The sequence below is a fragment of the Sciurus vulgaris genome (assembly GCF_902686455.1).
Source record: "Sciurus vulgaris genome assembly, chromosome: 1".
NCBI lineage: Eukaryota > Metazoa > Chordata > Mammalia > Rodentia > Sciuridae > Sciurus > Sciurus vulgaris.
Genome location: NC_136461.1, coordinates 156,963,545 through 156,979,640, shown reverse-complemented (window position 1 = coordinate 156,979,640; position 16,096 = coordinate 156,963,545). Strand labels below are relative to the sequence as shown.

Here is a 16,096-nt window from a genome sequence, read left to right as displayed (position 1 = left end):
AACTGCGTTGGATTTATGGGCATTGATCTTGTAACCTGCTACTTTACTGAAATCACTTATGAGTTCTAAGAGTTTTCTGGTGGAATTTCCTGGTTCCTCTAAATATATAATCATGTCATCAGCGAACAGGGATAGTTTGAGTTCTTCTTTTCCAATTCGTATCCCTTTAATTTCTTTGGTTTGTCTAATTGCTCTGGCCAGAGTCTCAAGAACGATGTTGAATAGAAGTGGTGAAAGAGGGCATCCCTGCCTTGTTCCAGTTTTTAGGGGGAATGCTTTCAGTTTTTCACCATTTAGAATGATATTAGCCATGGGCTTAGCATAAATGGCCTTTACAATGTTAAGGAATGTTCCCACTATCCCTATTTTTTCTAGTGTTTTGAGCATGAAGGGGTGCTGTATTTTATCAAATGCTTTTTCTGCATCGATTGAAATAATCATGTGATTCTTGACTTTAAGTCTATTAATATGGTGAATTACGTTTATTGATTTCCTGATGTTGAACCAACCTTGCATCCCTGGGATGAAACCCACTTGATCATGGTGCACTATCTTTTTAATATGTTTTTGTATGCGATTTGCTAAAATTTTGTTGAGAATTTTTGCGTCGATGTTCATTAAGGATATTGGTCTGAAATTTTCTTTCCTTGATGAGTCTCTGTCTGGTTTAGGTATCAGTGTGATATTGGCTTCATAGAATGAGTTTGGAAGGGTTCCCTCCTCTTCTATTTTATGGAATACTTTGAGAAGTATTGGAATGAGCTCTTCTTTAAAGGTTTTGTAGAACTCGGCTGAGAACCCATCTGGTCCCGGACTTTTCTGTGTTGGTAGGCTTTTGATGACTTCTTCTATTTCAGTACTTGAAATTGGTCTATTTAAATTGTTTATGTCCTCCTCGTTCAGCTGAGGCAATTCATATGTCTCTAGAAACCTGTTGATGTCTTCGAAATTTTCTATTTTGTTGGAGTATAGATTTTCAAAATAGCTTCTAATTATGTTTTGTATTTCAATCCTGTCTGTTGTGATATTTCCTTGTTCATTCCGAATTTTAGTGATTTGGGTTTTCTCTCATCTTCTCTTTGTTAGTGTGGCTAAAGGTTTATCAATTTTGTTTATTTTTTCGAAGAACCAACTATTTATTTTGTCAATTTTTTGTATTGTTTCTTTTGTTTCAATTTCATTGATTTCAGCTCTGAGTTTAACTATTTCCTGTCTTCTACTACTTTTGGTGCTGTTCTGTTCTTCTTTTTCTAGGGCTTTGAGCTGTAGTGTTAAGTTGTTTATTTGTTGAGTTTTACTTCTTTTATTAAATGCGCTCCATGAAATAAATTTCCCTCTAAGTACTGCTTTCATAGTGTCCCAGAGATTTTGATATGATGTTTCTTTGTTCTCATTTACCTCTAAGAATTTTTTAATTTCCTTCCTAATATCTTCTGTTATCCATTCATCATATAATAGCATATTGTTTAATCTCCAGATGTTGGAATAGTTTCTGTGTTTTACTCTTTCATTTATTTCTAACTTCAATCCATTATGATCTGATAGAATACATGGTAGTGTCTCTATCTTCTTGTATTTGCTAACATTAGCTTTGTGGCATAATATATGGTCTATTTTAGAGAAGGATCCATGTGCTGCTGAGAAGAAAGTGTATTCACTCTTGGTTGGATGGTATATTCTATAAATGTCCGTTAAGTCTAAATTATTGATTGTGTTGTTGAGGTCTATGGTTTCTTTGTTCAATTTTTGTCTGGAAGATCTGTCCAGTGGTGAGAGCGGCGTGTTAAAATCACCTAGTATTATTGTGTTGTGGTCTATTTGGTTTCTGAAATTGAGAAGGATTTGTTTGACATACATAGATGAGCCACTGTTTGGGGCATAGATTTTTATGATTGTTATATCTTGCTGATTTATGCTTCCCTTAAGCAGTATGAAATGACCTTCTTTATCCCTTCTGACTAACTTTGGCTTGAAGTCCACATTATCGGAAATGAGGATGGATACTCCAGCTTTTTTGCTGAGTCCATGTGCATGGTATGTTTTTCCCCATCCTTTCACCTTTAATCTATGGGTATCTTTTTCTATGAGGTGAGTCTCTTGCAGGCAACATATTGTTGGATCTTTCTTTTTAATCCAGTCTGCCAGTCTATGTCTTTTGATTGATGAATTGAGGCCATTAACATTCAGGGTTATTATAGAGAAATGATTTGGTTTCCCGGTCATTTGGTTCATTTTTAAAATTTTGTTTATTTATTTGTTTGACACAACTTGTTTCCTCCTTTATTTGACAATTCCTTTAGGATAATTCCTCCCTTTGCTGATTTGCTTCTTTGTTTTTCATCTCTTCCTCATGGAATATTTTGTTGAGAATGTTCTGTAATGCTGGCTTTCTTTTTGTAAATTCTTTTAGCTTTTGTTTATCATGGAAGGATTTTATTTCATCGTCAAATTTGAAGGTAAGTTTTGCTGGGTATAAGATTCTTGGTTGGCATCCATTTTCTTTCAGGGCTTGAAAAATGTTGTTCCAGGCCCTTCTAGCTTTTAGGGTCTGGATTGAAAAATCTGCTGATATGCGTATTGGTTTCCCCCTGAATGTAATTTGGTTCTTTTCTCTCACAGCCTTTAAAATTCTGTCTTTATTTTGTATGTTAGGTATTTTCATTATAATGTGCCTTGGTGTGGGTCTGTTGTAATTTTGTGTATTTGGAGTCCTGTAAGCCTCTTGAACTTGATTTTCCATTTCATTCTTCAGATTTGGGAAATTTTCTGATATTATTTCATTGAATAGGTTGTTCATTCCTTTGGCTTGTTTCTCTAGACCTTCCTCAATCCCAATAATTCTTAAATTTGGCCTTTTCATGATATCCCATAGTTCTTGTAGATTCTGTTCATGATTTCTTACCATCTTCTCTGTTTGTTCAACTTTGTTTTCAAGGTTAAATATTTTGTCTTCAATGTCCGAGGTTCTGTCTTCCAGGTGTTCTATCCTATTGGATATGCTTTCTATGGAGTTCTTAATTTGGTTTATTGTTTCCTTCATGTCAAGGATTTCTGTTTGGTTTTTTTTTCAATATCTCTAACTCTTTATTGAAATGATCTTTTGCTTCCTGTATTTGCTCTTTTAACTGTCTCAGCTTTGTTTTAAATGAATGAGGTCCCAATGATAGAACTGCATGGTCAGCAAACACCTGTGGAGAGCACAGACATGCAACATGGGGTTCTCTTTTCAAGAGAAACTGCCACTGCTGCTGCTTCTGGAGGGGAGACTATGATGTGCACCTCCTGCTGCTGCTGTTTTGGATCCACAGCAGCCATCCCAGGCCATGCTTCCCCTGTCCCTCAGGGACCTAGCAGGGCAGGGCTGTTGGAACCAGGCCACTTTGTCCAATGTGGGACTTCTCTAATGGGCAGCCTTTGCTCAGGCCACCCCATTGGCTTCAGCTGAGACTTTCTAGCACTGAAACACTTTCCTCCCTAGCCCTGCTTCCCTTCCTCTTTTCTCCCTAATCTAGATGACTGCAGGCTCTCCCTGCCCTCTCATGCTCCCTCCCCTGCTGTCCTTCACAGCCATCTTCCCCATAAGTCTCCTACAGAACTCATCACCTCTTGGCATCTGCTTCTTAGAGAAGTCAAACCGACATGTTATTTCTTCCTCTGAACTTTTAGAAGTTTTTGCATACTTACAAAGGAAAGCAGGTGATTAGTTCTATGCTAGCCAAACCTTCATAGACACAGCATACAAAGTGAGAAATGAAATGTTATTGGAGTTAATGATGTGTTGTATTGAAACTGACCCCCCCCCCCCCGCCTCCTTTTCAGTACTGAGGATTGAACTCAGCTTTACATATGCTGGGAAGTGCTCTACCTCTAAGCTACCTCCCTAACCCTCCATATTTTCATAATTGTTTTTAATTGGCTCATTTTCCCATAACATTTCAAATATCTTCAGTTCTGTCTTCTGTATGCTTACTAATTCCTTATCCTAAGCTCATAGGTTCAGTTGAAGTATGTGGAAAGGCAATTTTATAAGCCTTCCCAATGATTCAGAAAAAGGAAACAATGCAGGTAACCAGTGAAGTGTGGACTAAAAGAGGCCTGTTTGCATGTGAACTATTTAGAGGTTTGTGATACCATAAAATTGAAGGATGCATGGATGAGCAATGCCAACATAGTTTAATCAATGTACTGTTATAGTAAGTGCCCCTATAAACTGCTGTTACATTAGTATGACAGCCTAAATGAGTGAAGAATTATCAGCAGAGGTGAAAATTATCATTTATACCTGATAGCGCTACAACCATTTTAGTGATGCTTTTTACATTAATTATTAATTCCAGCATCCTAGGCCTATAAGCCTTTGTGTATTGTTTTCAGAAGAAATGTGAAATAGTAGCTGTGATGCTTTGCTTTCCCTGGACTGTGGGCTGCACTTGGCTTTAGCCTAAACCCTGTTTGGCATTACTAACCTGTATTCATCCACCTCTTATTACAGGAAACTGGATATAGCCTGGCCAGTGGCCACCCAGCCATGTTACTGATCTGCCGTTATGCCTAGCAGTAACCTTTGCATTGTGTTTCTAACTGTATCAGATTCTTCTCTTTCCTTTGGGGAAGTCATGTTCCTTAAGCACAAGAGTATACAAAGCTAAAGGTGCAATTGTTCAGCCTTTGGGTGTTCAATAACTAGGTTTGATTTTTTAGTTCTTAGGTGGTGCTATTATGAACAATTGTAAAGAATGTCAGAATTATCATTTTCCAGGGATGAGATACTCTGAAGGTCTGAATTGATTGATTATTAAATATAGCCGTATGAAATGATAGAAACATGTTGGCCATTATGGTTAAACCATAAATGAACACGTGAAATACAACCAGTAATGTCTGGTGTGGATGAGAATCCTCCAGAGGGGAACACGGATGTGTCTGCTCATTTCCCCAATTTTGAACACTCCAAGTGCCTTATATAGAGCACTATAAGTTGTAGGGCAAGGAATTCTGCCTAAACAATACCTTGCACATAGTAGGTTATCATTGAATGCTTGAATTTTATCAATAGGAAATTATCTTCAATAAAAGCCAGCTCCAGACATAAAATTACCCACAATTCACCACTGTCTCTTTGATCTGAAAGGATTGATTTTAAATGAGAATAAACTGGCTCAGGACTAGCCTGTGAAAGTAAAGATAAAGATTAGAATTAGTACAACTATCAGGTTGAATCAGATTAAATTGCCTTTTTGTAGACAGATCAGTGAATGTTGGTGATTTCATATGGTTCAACCTAGTAGAATAAAACAGGTATCTGTGTAGAGATTAGAGTGTGGATATATGGGTTGAATTGAAATTTAATCATTCAAAACAAGTTAAACATGTTATAAGAACACTATTTAAGAATACCCACAGAGAATCTTTTGAAAGCAAAGCACTCCTCTTTAAGTGGGTAATAGGCCTATAATTTAATCTATTTTTTGTCAATTTGAACTTTTATATACTATGTTCTCATGAATGTGGATTCATCCACATATATATAAAAGAAATTCTCATAATTTTAAATGAAATAAGAAAAAATGTGTAATCTAAAATGGATTGCATTTAGTTCTCATGAATATTTCAATTACAGAAAATTATACGTGTCTCAAATTTAAAACAAGGTTATATAGATGGTCATGAAAACAGCATTACTATTAGATATGAAGACCCCACTAGGTTATGGACTGCAACAGGCCTGGCCAACTGGCTGAATATCCTTAGAAAGTTACTGAAGTCTCCACATTTGTAAAGTGGGGCAGTCATATCAACCCACAGTGGCAACTGAAAATAGTGTACTTTAAGTGTCTGGTACCAGGAATGACAATAAGTATTAGCTGTGAGTAGGAAGAAGATGCATTCCCTTCCTTTTTTTTTTTTTTGGTGTGGGGGGGATTACATTATTTCCTTTTATGAAGCCAAATATGGAACTTAAGCAATCTGCTTAAAAGGGGATTGATTCAGTTCACATCTTGTTTACCAGTTTGTCCTCTTCATAGCATAAGATGGGAGGCATCAGCCCTGCCACACTATATCCAGAAGTGTCTGAAATCTGCAGATGGGTCCTGGAGAGGTTGAAGGTGAAATAAATCTAAAGTAAAAGTAGTAGTAGCAGCAGCAGCAGCAGCAGAAGCAGTAGCATCTGCATCCTCAGCCCCAGAGCATGTAAGCAAATTGACCACTTGACTGAAGTCTGCAGTTTTCTGCCCAGCTCGAGTGGTCATTCCTGAAGGACAGGTCCTTGACCTCAGAGCAGATCCTGTGCCTTTCAATACCTGGGTACCTCTGGATGCAAAGCCAGACAGCCCCCCCACCTCACCCAACTCCCTGATCCTGGGAAGTCTATTAGGAGTGGCTAAGTGGGAAAGCAGTGACTCCTCTCTCTGAAAAAATAAAAAGGTAAAGTGACTGCCACTATCACTCCTAACCACTGGTTCAATCTGTTGCTAACATCATAGTTACTGTTACAGGTAGGAGAAGCAATAAAAATAGTCTTTTTAAATGTAATCTAAAAAAAATCTTGCCAAAAGTCACCTTACTTTCTTGCATTGGCAAACCAGAAAAGACTGGATTTGTTTTCTCCCAACTATCCTCATAAAATGTTATCACCATAAAATGAAGCTGGCAGTTCTTTACATTAGTGGCGCTTAAGTGGATTTGAGGGCTTCCAGCAGTTAAGTAATTAACCCCTCAAATTCATCAGGAATGACCCAACTTGGACATAAGCATAAGAGTGAGAAATGCAATTTGATTACAGTTTTCTTCTTGAGGATAACTGTGACATTTATCAGGCAGACTGTTAACCTACAGACTCTCTGAGTGACACAGGGCATCTCAGCCCCATTAGCTTGGACCCTGCTGCTCCAGCACAAATGGCAGGCCCTGCCTCGCAAGGTGCTCCCAGGACTGCAGGACTGAGTGGCTGACAGCTGGGACAGACAGCAGCCCAGCCAGAGGCAGCCCAGCAAAACCTTCCTGGAGAGAGAGTGACAGCCTTGCATTGGCCATTGCTGAATAGCAGGAACATACTTAGTGGGAGGGAGAAGCAAGCAAGAATTTGCTATCTCAGAGAGCCAGAAAGGAAGAGGCTGGCTGCTCCTGGGCAAGAGACAGGGCCCAGGGGACAGTCACTTCCCACTCCATCTCCACCTCCACATATAGCACATGGGTCCACACAGAGACAGAAACGCAGACTCATGCATAGGTACACACAGGACTGAGACACACATAGATATGTGTGTGCACATACATACGTACATACAAACAAAAGCTCAAACACACATAAACAAGACCCAGACACATAGATTCAAACACAGAGATTCAACACAGACCCACAGATACAGAGGTGCGCATGTACACAGGGACACACAAAATACACACTAACAAAAATTCAGGTGTTTGCCAAGGTCCCTCTGGTCTTTTTTCATCACATTGTGTCTAAATGGCAGCCCCAGAAGATGCTCACATGTGCACAGAGGGCTTTGTGTTCGGAGGAAACTGCTCAGGTTTAAGACTGGCTTTGTGACTCCCGGGAGAACAAGTTGGCTGCAATCAAAAGCACCAAACCTACAAAGCAAAAATGCCATTAAGGGATTCTGGCGATGCTTCCCTGAGCTGCATTTTGCAGCCTGCTCACATCAAGAAGTCCAGCTAATCACACAGAATTGTTTTCAAGGGATTTGAGACTTATTATTTAATAACATTCTTGCTGACATTCTAAAGTTCACTGGTGGGTCTGGGAGGTTTTGTGAATATAGAAGAATTATCACAGACACTGGAACAAAATCAATTTTGCCAAGATAGGCCAACATTTTTCAGGACCAGTTCAAAAATATTCATGTTAACACTTTAATAGTTGGGTATTTCAGGAGTTGTTTTCCACAAGAGAAACTGAATAAATTACCAGGTCTAATAAGAGGAGAGAGCATGAGCAGAGGACAGCTGCAGAAGTTTTTCAGGTATGTTTCTGTGCCCTCCCTGCCACCCCTCTGAGACTATCACCAACATTAATTAATGCTACTCTGTCCCAAAAACCTCATGAACAATTTACCCTAAGCAAGGGTTTGTTCTAGATGTGGAGATTACAGAAATGCAAGACTGAGCACTGATCTTCACGGGGGATGGAGGCAGAAGAGAGCCCAGGAATTCAAAGCGACAGTACAAGGAAAGAGGGCCCTGGCACAAGAGTGCATATCAGGTGGAAGGAAGCTTCCAGCGGTGGAACTGAGCTGGGAACTGAGAGCAGGTAGATCCAGGTCAGATGGAGCAGAGGAGGAAACTAGTTCCAGGTGAGGGGAGAGTGCGACTTCTTTAGGAGAACTGCCACTAGTTGGAAGAGCCTGGTGCATTGTACTTGTGGGGAAATGAGCCAAGACTGGGAGATCCTCGTCAGAGAGGACCAGACATGGCTGCACAGGAATGTGGGTCTTACCCTGGAAGGCAGGAGGAAATTTCCATAAAGGAATTTCTCCATGTACTCATTGCTGTTAATTACTTCACACTTTTCTGTGGTGCTGGGAGACCCAGGGCTTGCTTGAGATGCTATGCAAGCACTCTAGCACTGAACCACATCTCCATCCCTACTGTACACTCTTGGGTAAGCACTGCTGTTTCCAGACTCCTTCCACCTCTTTCCTTCCTTGACTCCTTTCACTCCCTGGTCAGTCCCCCTTTGTTAAAGGTTTAAGACACCTGGCCACAGTTTTCCTCTCCTCCTTGATCCTGCCATCACCTGGATGACATCAGTAGCCATTTAATACTGAGCCCCACCATTAGTGGTCCAGTGATCCTCTCCTCTGCTCTACCCTCACCCCATACTCCTATGGCCACATCTTGGAGTCTGCCATCTCCACAACAGTTTAGAAATTTGCTGTGACTCCAGGGACCACTTGTTCTTGTATTCTATAAAAGTATCAATCCATGACAGATTATAAATGTTTTAAAGTGACCCTCCTCATAGGGGGTTTGAAAAGACCTGGCCTATACTGTCTTATGCATAGGATGTATTCATTCTCATTTTGCCTCTAAGACCACAGAACACTCTATCTCAATGGGTAACTCCCTAATCTTCCCTATAATCTTACAGGAAACATCGCTGAAATTAAATTGAAGGAATTAACATTTACCACTTTTGCAACAAAATTACTTTAGAAAGAAGATGAAGTTTTTTCACTTAATCATATTTAATAATTACTCTAATTTTCCAAACCCTTAATAAAAGCTTTCCTGGAATTCCAAGATTGTAGCCTTTCCAGTACAGGAGGTTTATTATCAGATGTTATTCCTTGTTTTAAGATGATCACAAGTTTTAAAGTGACTGAACTTAGTCTAGACAGTAGATTTCAGTAGTTGCTAAGGAACTGGATTAGTGCTAATTTAAGGAAGGTATTATTCTTTTTTATTTCCATTTGTTACTACAGCACTTTAATTGTAAATGAATGTCTTTTATGGCTCCCTAGGATGTAAAAACATCTCTCCTTAGCTGGTGAGGCTAGCCAGGAGAGACCATGTTTGTATGCACCCTGCAAACAGAAAGCAGTCAGGCATGAAGTGGCTGAAAAGAAGAAAAGACTTCCTGAGACACAAATAATAGCTGAACTTGTAAGCAAGGCCACAGCTGAGTGCTCAGAGTCACACACTCAGGGTCACACCCACTGTGCCCACCCATGCATGAGACCCCAGGCCTGGGATCCATGTCCGTCAATGCTGCCTACACTTTGCTGATTGCTTCTGCATGTCACAGATGATGTCATTGAGCAACCTGCTGACACAGTCACCAGGCGATCAATTCCTCAGATAAAAGATGGGTTGTCAAACCTAAAAAACTCATTTTCCACACTGCAGCCAGTGTGAGTTTTCAAAAAGCAAATCTAATAGCATCACCCGAACCATACCCAGCCTCTCCCCATCCCACTCCACTGGGAACACTCTAGTGCCTCCCAGAGTCTTGAAACAGGAGGCAAACGCTCACAGGAGGTGGAAACTGCCTCCTCCTCCTGTCCACCTCCCCCCTCCCCAGACACACCGTACACCATACTCAGTCCTGCTATCCCTTTCTAAGGCAGCCTTTGCCCTGCTGTTCTCCCACCTGGAAGCTTGTCCACCCTGAGTTAGGTGGCCACAGGCTTACTTCCTATCTCTTCACCAAATCCATACTCCTTCTCCTAGTAGCATGTCATGTTGGCAGGCTTACATAGACGTGTGTGTGAGAGGGAGTGTGTGTGAGTGAATGAGGTCTGCTTCTCCACTAGCCTGGAGCTCAAGGGAACAGGGACTCTCTTATTTTACAGAGACTGTAGTTCTCTAACGTACCGTAGCCTCCAGTACACAGCCTGTGCTCCAGTACTGAAAGCATGAATCGACGCAACCAGTCTAGGCTTTGGCTATTCGTGGAGCTGGCCGAGACTCAGGATGTACTGAGACGTATCTTCACCACAGCACTGACTCGAAGCCTAGTGAGGAGCCCAGCACTGCTTCTCTACCAGCCAGTGCCCTTTTCTTACAGAGGAATTTACAAGGTTGTAATAACAGTTTTGTCTTTTATGAAAAATAACCTTTACCCTCAAAAAGAAAAGCAACAGCCACTAGTTCTGGTGCTGAAAAAGAAGAGTGAGTGAAGTAGTCTAACACTTCCCCTTTCGTGGGAGATTTGTGCTTCGCATGTATTTGTGAATTTGAAGGTCAGTAACAGTAAACATGTGGAACTTGAACTATGAGGCTCACCATTGGCACTCACATATGTTTTCTCATTTAATCCTCTCAACAAACCTAATTTATGCTTCTTATGCAGATGAAGAAGCAGTTAAAAGAGCCTCAGTTAAAGGAATTTACCCAAGGTCACACAAGTAGTAAGGCAGAGACTGACTCTAAAACCACCTAACCTCCCTTGTCCAGAGCTGCAGTCTTAACCATTACCTTCATGCCTCTCCCGCAGAGGTCCAGAACACATCCTTAAAAGAAACCTGTAATCGGCCTGAATAGAAGCTGTTGTCCCTTGTAGTCTGATACTTTTTGAGTTTGAATTGGGACTTTATTCAGGTGAATAACCTGCCCCTAGTTTCTTCCCTTTCCATTACATTTTCTTTTTGACATATTTCTAAAATAAAAATTGATCATCTCTCTCCAAGGTTCCTGTATGTTCAGCGCCTTTTCTTTTCTTACAAGAGACCACTCAGTGTGAAACATGAGGTCCTGAGACCACGCCTAGACTCAAGTCACTCAGCCACCACCACCTCCCTCTCATGAGAATCCTACACAGTCTCTGAGCAAGCCAAAGTGGCCTGCTTCCCTCCCCACATGTGACCTCCCTTCATGAAATCCTGCTCATCCTTGGAAGCCAGGTCCGTTTGGAGACAAATGGCATGGAGAGTGATAATGAGTATTACTATTCATTTTAAAATAATTTCATAAGTCAGTTCCCAAAAGTCAAAGGTTGAATGTTTTCTCTGATATTCAGGAGCTAATCCAAAACAGGGGGAGGGGCAAAAAAATGTGTATTTTTTAATTTTTAAAACAAGAAAGAGGAAAAGGAAAAAAAGAGAGGAGCCAGGCGTTGTAGCACACTCCTATAATCCGAGCAACTCAGGATGCCGAGGTTGGAGGATCTCAAGTTCAAAGCCAGCCTCCACAACTAAGTGAGGCACTTAGCAACTCAGCAAGACCCTGTATCTAAATAAAATGTAAAAAGAAAAAAAGTGGGGGACTAGGGATGTGGCTCAGTGACTGAGCACCCCTGGGTTCAATTCCCGGTGCCAAAAAAGAAAAAGGGGGGAGGGAATTTCATCAAAATAGAAGAAAGATCAGTAGAGTAGATGCAGGGGATTGAGGAGGAAGAAGTGGGGACAGGAAAAGGGAAGAACAGTGGAATGGATCTGACTGAACTTTCGTATGTGCATGTGCAGATGTGGCATGGCAGATCCTGGAATCAGGTGTATCCACAAGGTACTAATTTTTAAAAAAAGAAAGATAACTGTAAATGGATTCAAGAGGAATTGGTGGAGTGGAGGGAGAGGATGGGGAGAATGCTGGGGAATGAATCGGAGCCAGTTGGGTTCCATTCTTTTGTGATTATGTCAAGGTGTGTTCTGGTGCTGTATCATAACTAAAAGAATTTTAAAAAAAAGAAAAAAATTAAAACATGAAGTTCCATAGTATTCAAGTAGGAAAGATTTATTGAAAAGGTCTCAACCTCTCATAAACATGTGATCAGTAAAAATTTCAATAGATTTAAATTTAATTTCCGATTAGGAGAGAATATTTAATATCACCTCTAGTGTCTTTTTGTTCAATAATTGTAAGTCTACCAGAAGGCCTTTGTAGCAGTTTTCTTAAAGTAAAACAAATTCTACTTTGTATATCATCTCTTCATGTTTAATTATACAGATTTGAATTTGAAGCACCAATTAATCAGTAATTAGATAGTACTGTACTAAAAGAAATTAAACAAAGATAAAAACAAATATACAGCTCAGCAGAAGGCCATATCATGTGATAACATTTCATGTAGCATGGTTAAAATATTCCCTGAGAAATATAGGTTAACTGGGTCATTAGCCATGTATTCCTTTGATTTTGTTGTTGTAGTTAGTGACCACCAATGCACTGGCAAACTTATCTCTATTCAGATAGAGATATTTTTCTTTTAATTCTTCATTGAAAATCTACTTTATAATACTTAATAATTATTTTTAAATGTAATGGTATATTTTGACAAGGGAAAATAAATATACATTTTATAATGATGCATTCTCTATTGATCTTCATATTTTTAAAAAATTCACATTAACCAGCTTTTAAATTATCAGACCCCTAAAGTAAAATGTTCACCTTATATGTAGAAAACCAAAAAAGATCCAAAGCAATTTGAGGAAGAAGGGAAGAAAAGATCCCTAAAGCCAAGATGTAGAAGAGGAAAAAGGCATGGCTGTTTAGCAAGTCCTTTTAAGAATTGGGAGAAAGTGAAGGGACCATCTCCTTATAAAATCATGTCTTTCTCCTGCACCAAGGTCTCATGTCCTGGTTCTTAAACCTTTTGTCGGAGAAAAAGTAAAACTGACAGTGGGAAAGAGAAGTCAGCAGCTCCTATAACCTGGTTTTGGAATTACTGAAGGAAGTTCCTGCCCAATGGACCCCATATAGCAGCCAATGCCCTATGTAGCAGCTCATCTAGTGAGCCTTTGTCTTTAAAGGTCCCCAGCTTTTTCCTTCCCTCTGTGACCAGGACTGCATGGAGCCACTGAGCCAACAAAACATTTAGAATTACCTGAAGGTGCTTTTCCTTCTTTCTTTGGTACCATTTCAAGAGATTTCATTGCTGTAGGAAATGGGCATTGCCTGCACCCACAAGTAGCACGATGTCATAAATTGCAGCTACTGGAAAATCTTAAATTATATGCCAGATGAATGAGCAGAGTTTCCTTCCTCTTAAGTATATGAAATTGCCTCTCAAACTTCCATGGAGGGAATTTCACTGTGCACTCTCACATTTGCTTTAGAGAAGTATATTTAATTGCCAGCATTCAAAACAAGTAATTTGTCTTTTGATGCAACAGTTTGCTAAGAAAGAGCATAAGGTGCTTTGAGAAGAATTATAAAAGAAAATTTCAAAGTGTTCCATCTTTTGGTACCTTGGGTTGAAAGAATAGGCTTTGATGAATAATTTAGTATCAGGGTGGTTATCAGAGAGCCAAACTGGAATGATGTTTGTAACTTGATGAAATTAATTGAGCAGCTCCCCCATTTGGGAACTATTTGATTTTTCTCTAGTTTTATGAATTTCTTTCCCCTACTATGTTGTGATGCAATGCTATGAAGTTCTAAGAGTTCATTGCTTTTACAAATTGTACAGCACACCTGTGAATGAAAGCCACATTTGTTGAAGTGACAATTCATTTGTGGATATGGCTTATTAATCCTCTATTGTGCCTCTTCAGCTCTTCCTTAATTGGAAAATGTTCATCTCTCGGGAAGTGGTACAATTTATTTGATGTCAATGTACTACATAAATTTTTGCCTCTTGATTTTAACTTTCTTATTGAAATCAGTTTAAACAAGCTGAGTCTGATCACCATGACCATTACCTTATGAACCTTTATTCAGGGTTAACTGACCAAAATTAATGAACTAGAGTCGTCTCTTCATCTCAGTTAATGATTACTAATAGCTCTTCTCTTTAACAACATGGTAAGTATTCCTGTGACCTCAACTTCCTCTAGTAGAGTATAGGAAAGAAAACAAAACAAGTTTAAACACCCCTATTGTATTTCTCCTCCTGTCTCATCTCAGTAAATGGCTAATGCTCAAGCTAACACCTGAAACCATCCCATATTCTTATTTGATCATCTCCCCACCCAGTGGATCAGCCAGACCCACCAGGTCACTTGCTACCTGGTGGTAGCACCTGCCTCTATCCTGGTTCACACCACCACTTTCTCTCATCCAGAGCACTAGCAACCATTTCCTAACTGGTCTCCCTTTTCTACTCTGCCTCCCTTAACATCCATTCTCCATATGGCAGCTCAGGTATTACTTCACAAATATTAATCATATTATGTCAGTAGGCTGCTTAAAGTCTTCTAGTGACTTCCCATTCCACTTAGAATAAAATTGAAACACCACCACAGCAACCAGACCCCACATGGATGACCAGCTCTGCACCAGTCTCCCCTCTCACTGATGGGTCCCTCTTGAGACTTCACAAGTGCATTCTTGCTGCCTCACCTCCACGTGGGCTGCTGCTGCTGCTGCTTAGAGTGCACATCACCTCAGGACCAGCTCCTCCCAGCCTCCACACTTCACCTCACATGTCACCTCCTCAGAGAGGCATTTCCTGATCACCTTAAGTGCCATCCACCCACAGTCACAGTCAGGTCTTCGCTTTGTAGCCCCTGTCACTGTCAGATGTTATTTTGTTCCTTTTGGTTGGTTTACCTACTAGTCATTGTGTTTCTTCCCACCAGCCTATGAGCTCCATGAAGGCAAGAACCCGTCTGCTATTCATCATGGGTCACTTGTGCCTAGAATAGTCTCTAGCCCATTAGCCCACTCAATAAGTGTTGTGAGAGGAACTACAGATGAAAGAATTCTTCTCTTCTTCATATGTATGACTTTGAGTCATTTGACCTCTTGACCTTCAGCTTCCTCATCTATAAAATGATTTTCATTAGATTTTCATAGGTATATTTATATTTTTTAAAGTAAATAAGATAGCATGGCCCACTATGGCTGCAGACTGAGCACAGTTAACAGTGCACCCTCCTGTCTTACAGGAAATCTTCAGAGGAACTAGACATGGACAAGGTGACAGCAGCAATGGTACTAACCAGTTTGTCAACCAGCCCTTTGGTTCGAAGTCCTCCTGTGCGGCCAAATGGTAAGTCTAGGGCATGGGCTTGCCACCAAGAATAGCCTCTCTTTGAGGATTCTCATTCCTTAGATCAAAAATTGATCTTGAAGGAGAGGGAAATGAGGAAGAAATGGAGATCCCAGGGCTATTGACCTCCTTCCTCCACATCTTCCCAAAGATCCCACTGCATCCTGTCCAGCACCCATTCACCTCACATTTACACATCATCACCTGTTTTCTGCCTTGTTTTCCAGAACACTTCTTTGCAGTACTTGTGTTGCTTTTTCCCAGGTAAATGAAGATTGATCTAATAAAGTTATTTTCACTAGCATTATTTGTTTGATTGGGGAAGTAGTTGGATTAAAGAACTCACTGAAGACTAAATATTTTTAAAAGCATTATTCCAGACTCCTTAATCAAACAATTATTTAGTCCACTCATTAATTTTATATTTATCAAGTACCATCTAGATTATTTGAATACATGTTTGGAAAATAGTGTCTACATTCCCAAATAGTATACAGTCTCTTTGGGAAAAAAAGACTATCAACCATAGCCATATTAATGGCTGGCATTTATTGAGCATTTACTGTGTGCCAAGTACTATGCTTACTTTATCTCATGTAATTCTTCCAACAATTCTATGTAATGTTATTATCATTATTTTACAGATGAGTAAATTGAGTTGCATCAGGATTAATTAGCTTGTAAATGGCAGAATTGAAA

At 39.9% G+C, this 16,096-nt stretch overlaps 1 protein-coding gene across 2 annotated transcripts in view; it reads left to right on the top strand.

Annotated features, from left to right (window-relative positions):
• ZNF704 (zinc finger protein 704) overlaps positions 1-16,096 on the top strand; it is a gene marked incomplete at its 5' end in the record, with an annotated part of 212,561 nt that overhangs the window by 149,027 nt on the left and 47,438 nt on the right. For both annotated transcript variants that reach the window (XR_013759243.1, XM_079111046.1), the window contains one exon: positions 15,294-15,397. Coding sequence is in view for 1 of the 2 variants with exons in the window: in XM_079111046.1 (XP_078967172.1) it covers positions 15,294-15,397 (104 nt within the window). The remainder of the gene's footprint in view (positions 1-15,293; positions 15,398-16,096) is intronic.